The sequence below is a fragment of the Topomyia yanbarensis genome, chromosome 2 (genome assembly GCF_030247195.1).
Source record: "Topomyia yanbarensis strain Yona2022 chromosome 2, ASM3024719v1, whole genome shotgun sequence".
NCBI classification, from domain to species: Eukaryota; Metazoa; Arthropoda; class Insecta; order Diptera; family Culicidae; genus Topomyia; species Topomyia yanbarensis.
The window spans coordinates 48,352,990-48,362,010 of NC_080671.1; the positions used below are offsets into that span (position 1 = coordinate 48,352,990).

The 9,021-nt window shown below is 41.0% G+C and overlaps 2 protein-coding genes across 3 annotated transcripts; one reads left to right on the forward strand and one right to left on the reverse strand.

The window, feature by feature from the left end:
- Positions 1–367: 367 nt before the first annotated feature.
- On the reverse strand, positions 368–3,906 carry LOC131684479 (aspartate--tRNA ligase, mitochondrial). 2 transcript variants are annotated; one of them, XM_058967406.1, is made up of 6 exons: positions 3,816–3,906; positions 3,102–3,607; positions 1,941–3,035; positions 1,321–1,869; positions 1,140–1,262; positions 368–1,071 (listed from the first exon to the last, which is right to left on the reverse strand). In XM_058967406.1, the coding sequence occupies exons 2-6, from the start codon at positions 3,525–3,527 to the stop codon at positions 487–489; spliced, it is 2,778 nt and encodes a 925-aa protein (XP_058823389.1). In that variant the 5' UTR covers positions 3,528–3,607; positions 3,816–3,906; the 3' UTR covers positions 368–486. The 2 variants fall into 2 exon arrangements, with proteins under 2 accessions (XP_058823389.1, XP_058823388.1); XM_058967405.1 differs by lacking the exon at positions 3,816–3,906 and having other exon boundaries at positions 3,102–3,809.
- Positions 3,907–6,088: 2,182 nt separating this feature from the next.
- Positions 6,089–7,447, forward strand: LOC131684486 (WD repeat-containing protein 82). Its single transcript, XM_058967417.1, has 2 exons — positions 6,089–7,009; positions 7,072–7,447. Exons 1-2 carry the CDS (start codon positions 6,310–6,312, stop codon positions 7,314–7,316), a joined length of 945 nt encoding a protein of 314 aa, XP_058823400.1. The 5' UTR covers positions 6,089–6,309; the 3' UTR covers positions 7,317–7,447.
- Positions 7,448–9,021: the final 1,574 nt, after the last annotated feature.

Genomic DNA, 9,021 nt, shown 5'->3' on the forward strand with positions numbered 1-9,021 from the left:
AAAGGAAATAAACCCAGCCACCGAATAGATTTCCGTGGTTTTCTACTACCATTCTTCAAGCCTCTTTCGGTCATTGCTCGACTAATTGCTGTTCGGTGCTTTTTCCGTTATCCTGACGACGAGATGGTTGATTGAAAGTGTGTCAATCTACAATTTCCTGGTACAGTCCACTACCTTGGTGCCACCAAATGCGCCGACACTGTGCAATGGGTAGCTTTCCAAACAGTTGCTACATTGTTCGCAGAACCTATCGTTCAAAGTCAACCAATCGACCTGAGTTTAAATCTAGGTTGAGGCTAGGATAATGAAAGTATCGTGTTTCGGTGAGATGTTCGTATGCGAGCTAGCGAGTGAAAACGCGAATGCATGAGGTATGTGTACATGTACACAATATTTATTTCACTGACAAACATTTTACGATCACTGCAATTCTTTCACAAAACACATCAAACATCAGAGTGAATATGAATCAAAAAGTCAAATAGTTTAGTTCTCCATTGCCTGCTCGTTTGGTGACAAATGGTACAAACGTTTCTCCTCGTCACTGATCGGTACGGGTGCCTTCGAGAGCGGATCCTTACCGTCCAAGCTTTTCGGGAATGCGATTACCTCCCGTATGGAATATGCATTGCAGAGCAGAGCAATGTACCGATCCAGTCCGACAGCGAAGCCACCGTGCGGAGGGCAGCCGCAATCCAGCGCATCCAGCAGATGCTTAAGATGGGAATGATCAACCTTCAGTACTTCGTCCAGGACCATCTTCTGCAACTCAGCGTTGTGGATTCGGACCGATCCACCGCCAACTTCAACACCGTTCCAAACCAAATCGAATGACTGCGAGCGAATCTGGTTTAGATTTTGTTTTGCCTTCAAATTTTCCAGATCATCAGGATGTGGGGCAGTGAAGGGGTGATGCACGCTTTCCAAAGCCCCGGTTTCCTCGTTCGTGTCAAACATTGGAAAATCGTACACCCACAAGAAATTCTGTACTGTTGATGAGCGCCTGTCGACGAGGCTACGTGTTTCTAGATTTTCGTAGAAGGCAAGACGCAACTTACCCATCATTACTTGCTGTGGATGGAAGTGATTGTTAGAATTCACAATTCTATTGTTATTGTTATTTCGACAAAATATCCTACCACATCTGGAGTCTTCCCATAGCCCAACAGTAAGAGATCACCCGGCTTCAGTACTAAATTATTCCACAAAGCTTTTGCAACATCGTGGCTGAGTAACTTGACAATTGAGGTATCCAACCAGTCCTAGAATTAGATCTTTTTGTTAAATTGGTGTTTTCACACCATAACTAGCGGGACCTACCGGAGTTATATGACTGAAGACAAGCTTACACTTTGGGTACTCCTTAGTAAGTGCATCAATAGCCTTCTTGAAGGCGGTCGGTGTCCCACTATGTGGGTCTTTGGCAACAATCGCATATGCTCCGTATTCAAGCTTGTCGAGTCCCATCAAGACCTTCTCGCTAGAAACCATTTTGGAGGTGACATCCTGCAATTCGTATCCGAATCTAGTGTCCGGTTTATCAGAGCCATAACGCTTCATCGCCTCGTTGAACGTTATACGCTGGAAAGGAACATTGAGAGGATCATCATCAATTGGCCAAGAACTAGCTAGAACACCCTCCAGCAGCGACATTATCTTATCCCGATCGCTAAAGGATAACTCAATATCGAGCTGGGTAAACTCCGGTTGTCTATCTGGTCGGGTGGCTTCATCTCGATAGCAGCGCGCGATTTGAAAATAACGATCAATAGCACCCGACATGAGCATCTGCTTGAATTGCTGCGGACTCTGAACCAGCGAGTAGAAGTGTCCCGGTTTGCGCGTTGGAACTACGAATTCTTGGGCACCCTGGGAAATGAAAGTGATTGGTGAATCAAGAAGACACATTGATGATCAATAATAAAGAATACACCACCCACCCCTGGCGTTCTACGAAACAGCGTGGGAGTTTCCACTTCAACAAATCCGCACTTGTTAATCATAAACTCCCTCATCTTCATAATAACCTGTGATCGCAAACGCAAATTGCGCTGCAGCTGAGTACTTCTAAGGTCGATGTACCGATGCTCTAATCGATGGTTCTCCCTCGCCTTGTTGAAATCTTTAAGATCCATTGGCAGTCGCTTTCTAGCCTCGTTGAGCACATCCAGCTTTTTCAAAACAATCTCAATCTGACCAGTTGATTGTCCCGGATTATCCTGTCCCGCGGGACGCTCCTTAACTTTGCCTTCGACGCGCAAAATGCTCTCGTAGGAGATATCATTCAGATTGACGGTATTGAACAATTCATCCGGAATGACAACTTGCGTTGCTCCGTAACCATCGCGCAGAGTTAGAAATTTGTTCATTCTGGAGAATTCCAGCCACCCACAGAGAACCACATCTTCACCGACATTGGCAACACGCAGCTCACCGCAGTTATGCGTTCGATTTGTGTACCGATTAGTACAGAACTCCTCAGTGGAAGTCTCTGATACCGCTTCTGCTTCCGGGCCCTTGTATGGGTCATCCGGATTTAAAATCTCCAAATCTTCTACCACAACCTCAACGGTTCCAGTATCAATGTTCATATTTATACAATATGACGGTCGAGCAAGAATCTTTCCGGTCACGAGGACAATACTATCGTCCTTTGCCGATTGAATATTGTTTCTTACCTTGGGAGTAACATTCTCTACCATCAGTTGAACCATACCATGCCCATCTCGTAAAACGAAGAAACGATCGTGTTTCTTTTTGTTATCAATCCACCCCACCAGTTGAACTTTCTTTCCGACATCTTTCAATCGAAACTCACTGCAAGTATGCTTTCGATTCTTGAAGTACTTCAAAATGCTGTCCGATGCAGCTTTTTCAATTTCCACATTTGTTAGGCCCCGAGTAATAGTTGGCGCCGGCGCAGCCACTGTCGAATAATTGCGTTTATGAAAATTCGCATTCCTTCCGACAGTCGGATCACCCTCGACGTGGATGATTTCCTCGATCATAACGTCGATACCTCCTGTAGAAATACTCTAAAATTTAAATAATTAAAAAAAATAAACTACAAGAAACCTAACGACCAATCCGAAATAGCCTACCGCATTCTTCCATCTGTTCTCGCGCTCTTGCACCCTTCCCACGATAGTAATGAACGAATCCTTTGCGATGGACGATATGCGCTTGTGCAAAGCAGAGGATGTATTCGAAACCAACTGTACCGAGCCGTAAACATCTCGCACGTCTAAAAACTTCCCCATTCGATTCTCGATGACTTTGCCGCTGATTTCGACCATTTCACCATCGTTGCGTTCGCGCAGCTCACCGCAGTTTACTTTCCGAATACCCGAGTTGAAAGGCTGTTCTCGACGCATCATCGATTGTCGCTGAGTTTCGTGCTTCAAGATGGCCTCTCGTTGCAATTCCTGCTGTAACTCATTCAGCAGACCAGCAGCGTTATCGGCGGGTGTATCCCATATACCAGGAATGGCACTGTTATTAAAACGCCTACGTTTGTAATTATCCATTTTCTGAACGATGGTAGATGAATACGACTTCGAAGCAAATACTGGTACAGATAATGTAAAGATTGGAGCTGGAGACGTTCCTGATTTTGGTGAAAACATACGCCATGCAGGCATAAAAAATTTGCCAGTTAAATGCGAGGATAGTAAACTGAACTGCATCGTAAATATGGAACTAAAGTATTATAATAACTAAACTATAAGCAACAGAACCGAAATTTGGTACGTTATCACGCGATTTCATGATAAAAATGTAATATTACAAAACACAAGGTTACAAATGCCACTTACCGCAAGATTCAGCGAAAAATGTTTTGGGGTGTGCAGTTTTCCGATATTTTCTATAGCACTCATAAAGATACTGCGAACGTAATCCACCGATACCAATAAAGGTCCCGAGTAGAAATGTACACGCCACCGAAAAACTACCTGAAATTCAGTACTTTTGACTCAATCTCGTGGTATCGTGCAGGAAGGTAAAATTAGGTAAACCGTGTTGAAGGTAGTTTCCATTTAACTACGGCAAAAATAATAACTCAACCTTGACTTTAATTTACTTAAACTTAAGATGAATTTACCTAATTTTGAGTATACCCCAAACAACTCAAAAGTATTTTACTGCACGGAAGACCTCGACTGAGTCGAATCTCTCGTTTTGTTTTTGACAACACTAATAACTGCGAAAGCGACGCACAGCTCAAAAGTACCTAAATTTAAGTTAAAAGAACTTATTCTGTAGGTTATTTTATGGTTGCGTGTACAGTAACAAAACCATATCTTTCACTATGTGACAGTACAACCACGTCTAATCACAGATGGCAGAATATAACTATACTTATATCATATAATATTAGTTATAAGTGTTTACCAATAAAAAGGCTTTGCACTTTGATTGACTCACTGGATATTTACATATCACAACGATTTGTAGCAATTAATTTTCTTGATTAAATTAAATGTTGTAATTTTATTAAATGCGACAATCTGCTAGTTTACGCTGTATATTAGGTCAACGAGGAGTAGCTTTGGTTAGAGTATACATTCACATCATTTCATTATTGGTGAGTCAAATTAATATTACTGTTCTTGGTACCTTTTTGTCCTCCAATGTGTAAAATCTTACAATAGCTAACAGGAAGTATATTTATCGATTGATGCATTTAATGGATGGATAGTAAGCGATTTGAAGTGACTCAATTATCCAATTATGCTCAGAAAATGCCGCAGAACAATTCGAATTTGTACCAGTGATACATCAATAAAATACAAGGTATTAGAAACATTGATCTCCACTCTGTGACTGGAAGTGTTGTTGATTTTTAATAAACTTTCAATCGCCGTATACTGGCAATATAATACAAAATAACCGTAGTTTGGATGGCTACAAAAATTTGAAAACGGCTTTGAGCATACAATTGAAGGCATGATAATAGAGGGGAAATATGTGGTTATAGGGAAGGTAAGTTTAACCAATAAAATATTGTCCATTGCTATAGAAAACATTCGAACATTCTTTCACAGAGAACAGACATCCACGATCGAACAAATATATAAATAAAATGTGTGTAAACATTTGAATTGATATACGACGAAACACTAGCGCCGCCACACTAACTTATCCCAACTATCCGTCAAATCCATTCCGGAACCGGTTCAAAATCCTGAATGGATTCAGCATGGAGTCTTGCTGAAAGAATTTTGATCCAAATTATCCGACGGCTTGTCATTTTGAAATGAATTTTCGTCATCACAGCGTTGCGAACAGTCTATAGTCTATAGTCACGCAACCATAAAATAACCTGCAGAATAAGTTCTTTTAACTTAAATTTAGGTACTTTTGAGCTGTGCGTCGCTTTCGCACTTATTAGTGTTGTCAAAAACAAAACGAGAGTTTCGACTCAGTCGACGTCTTCCGTGCAGTAAGGTACTTTTAAGCTGTTTGGGGTATACTCAAAATTAGGTTAATTCTAAAATTTAAGTAAATTAAACTCAAGGTTGAGTTATTATTTTTGCCGTAGTTAGATGGAAACAACACGGTTAAATAAAACAACCTGCAGAATAAGTTCTTTTAACTTACTTTTGAGTTGTGCCTCCCTTTCGCACTTATTAGTGTTGTCAAAAACAAAAAGAGAGATTCGACTCAGTCGAGGTCTTCCGTGGAGGAAGGTACTTTTGAGTTGTTTGGGGTGAACTCAAAATTAGGTAAATTCAACATAAATTTGAGTATAAAAAACCTATCAATGAGTTGTAATTTTTGCCGTGGTTAAATGGAAACTACCTTCAACACGGTTTACCTAATTTTAAGTTCCCCCACGATACCACGAGATTGAGTCAAAGGAACTCAATTTTAGGTAGTTTTTCGTTTCCGTGAACCTTCAACGCGGTTTACCTAATTTTACCTTCCTGCACGATACCACGAGATCGAGTCAAAAGTATTGAATTTTAGGTAATTTTTCGGTGGCGTGTAATAATAATGCAAAAGTTCCGTTCACGCACGATTCTCTCTCCTACCCCTACCATTTATCATCTATACCGAAACGTCCGAATCAAACGCTACAAGCTCGCAATGATGGCGGCATTGTTTTCAGTCGTTTTGACAGCCATACACTCGCACTAAAAAATTAGAACGCTGGCTGATCAAGCAAAAGTGCGCTAGGAAATTAATCTGCTTTTTTACCGAATAAGTCCTCGAAATAGTTTTCAATCTTTCGTACAAATACAAGTGTGTCCTCTGCCGTTGCGGGGACCAACAAATAAGTGCCGCAAGCTGTCTGCCGTTGTGAAAATGAAGCTGATCGATTCGGTCGTTCGGAGTTTTAAGGTAGCGAAGGTGTTCCGGGAGAACACGGATAAGATCAATGCCATCGATTTCTCGTCCAACGGGGAGATGCTGATCAGCTGTAGTGAGGATGATCAAATTGTGCTGTATGATTGCGAAAAAGGTACTCAGATTCGAACAGTAAATTCAAAAAAGTATGGTGTGGATTTGATACATTTTACCCACGCAAACAACACGGCAATCCACAGTTCGACAAAGGTGGACGACACGATCCGCTACCTGAGTTTACACGACAACAAATACCTGAGATACTTTCCGGGACATACGAAGAAGGTTATTTCCCTCAACATATCGCCAGTCGAGGACACGTTCCTGTCCGGTTCATTGGATAAAACATTGCGTTTGTGGGATTTGCGATCACCCAATTGTCAGGGCGTGATGCACCTGAATGGACGTCCGGTAGCGGCATACGATCCTGAGGGCTTAATCTTCGCTGCCGGTGTAAACTCTGAAAGTATCAAACTATACGACCTGCGATCGTTCGACAAGGGCCCTTTTGTAACATTTAAACTAAATCAGGAAAAGGAGTGCGACTGGACTGGACTGAAGTTTTCAAGAGATGGAAAAACAATTTTAATCAGTACCAACGGTTCTATCATTCGATTGATTGATGCGTTCCATGGAACGCCACTGCAAACATTCACGGGTAAGTTTTCGTATTTTTTCTGTAGATTATATCTATTGCTACCGCTTCGTTTACTCCAATAGGTCACTTAAACAACAAGGGGCTGCCAATCGAGGCTTCCTTTAGCCCAGATTCGCAGTTCATCTTTTCCGGAAGCACCGACGGACGGGTACACGTGTGGAATGCCGATACAGGTTACAAAATCTGTGTGCTGAACGGCGACCATCCGGGCCCGATTCAATGCGTTCAGTTCAATCCCAAGTTTATGATGCTAGCGTCGGCCTGCACCAACATGGCATTCTGGCTGCCAACGGCGGAGGATGCCTAGCGCGAACCTGCGATCACTAGCATTAGGTAATATTTGGAAGAATCAGACCCGAAGTGAACTTTTTTAGTTATGCAGTTGAGTGTAAGTTATGTGAGTACCGATAAGACGAAATAAATAAGTTTCTGATCAAAGAGAGTTTATTTTTTTATTTTACATGCTGTGGTTAAAGGTCGCGTCTTGTGGGCCCAGTTTGTAGCCATGTGAAGCCCTCCTCCTGCCACCACTCCCCCATGAAACAACATGCATCGTACTTCCTCCTTTTACCCTTAAATGTGTGGTGTAATTTTTGAACGTCCTTGTAAAAGGATTTTAGTCGTTTTTTGAATATATGTTTTTGCATGCAAGAGACAGCATGCGACAAATGGTTATCCCTGGATTTGATAGCGTTTGCTTTATAAATTCGAATGAATATGGCTTTGTCTGCGGAAGTTTGCGGATTAAGTGTTATTTCATACTAAAATGTTGCTTTTTTGGCACTAAAACTTTCGATAACTCCATAGATATACGAGATAGAAATAAACTTGAATAACAAAAATTGTATATTTTCTTATGCCGAACAAAATCTTAGAGGAATTTGAAATTCAAAAAAATCACCCTAAAAAGTAATTCTGAAAAGAAGTGATTTTCAGTGCATCATAGAAAACTCCACAATTTTTTTTAATCAAAAGATAGATACATAGTCTCTTCAGCAAAGTTGTTTCTTATTATATTCCCTAACTTTACTGAACACAGTTTTTGTTAATAATATTCATAAATGACCAAACAAAAATTTGCTTCTCACCAAAATAATACTTTAATAAGATTGGGAATATTTTATAGAAAATCTTTGCTGAAGACACTATAGCTCGAAAATCGTTTTTTCGTGGTCAAAACAATTTCGATCACGTTTTTGTCTATTTGGAAACATTGTGCGGTTTAAGCTGCTGTGGATTTGCCGTCGGAAGCGCTAACAAGGCTTATTAATTAGTATACCCGGTTTAGTTGAGCATAGGGATTGATTTCTTCTTTCAAGCATGAGCAGTCCTTAGAATCTGTATGCCAAATAACTCTTGAACGCAATTTTGTGATCTTTTGATCTGTCCGGTTTATTCAAATATAGAGGTTCATTCCTTCTTTCGAGTTTTTTTTTAATCTGTATTCAAATAGAAATAAATGCAGTATATGACTAAGGCAGAGGCGACGCGTCGATACGTTCAACCTGTTCATTGAACAGGTAAGCAAAATCGGATGACTCGAAACCCATTTACAGTTAAAATTAACAGCACGCAAATTAATTTAAATGAAATTAAATCTAAATCAAACATTGAAGTTCGACAATTTGATCCGAACGATAAACCAACATAGCATACCAAACGAGTAAATTTCAAAAAATGTCTGTTCTCCCATGTCCAGTTCAACATTAACCATGCACGCATCTCGTACACTCACCGCATGCTCTGGATCCCGCTCGGACGTGCCTGGCAGGATTCCCCCCAGATAGCCGGCAGCGAAATAAAAACTCTGGCAGAATTTCTGGGGGTCTGGCTGGCAGAGCGCTGCCCAGCCGGCCGGCTCAAATGCAACAACCGTTTCTGGCAGAATTTTTCGCCTTACGGTTATTAACGGTTTTTTCTGCCGGATTTCCGCCAGGCACGCACCGGCAGGACCTGTTTTGTACCGCTTCAGGTTTTGCTTGTATTTTTTTAATTTTTTTTTAAATTTTATG

Excerpts from the sequence above, each read along its gene's own strand:
- LOC131684486 (XM_058967417.1), top strand. The coding sequence starts at position 6,310 with ATGAAGCTGATCGATTCGGTCGTTCGGAGTTTTAAGGTAGCGAAGGTG. Across the intron at positions 7,010-7,071 it reads GCCACTGCAAACATTCACGG|GTCACTTAAACAACAAGGGG; the intron begins GTAAGTTTTCGT and ends TTACTCCAATAG.
- LOC131684479 (XM_058967405.1), bottom strand. The coding sequence starts at position 3,686 with ATGCAGTTCAGTTTACTATCCTCGCATTTAACTGGCAAATTTTTTATG. Across the intron at positions 3,036-3,101 it reads AGAACAGATGGAAGAATGCG|AGTATTTCTACAGGAGGTAT; the intron begins GTAGGCTATTTC and ends TTTAAATTTTAG. Across the intron at positions 1,263-1,320 it reads TCTTCAGTCATATAACTCCG|GACTGGTTGGATACCTCAAT; the intron begins GTAGGTCCCGCT and ends ATCTAATTCTAG.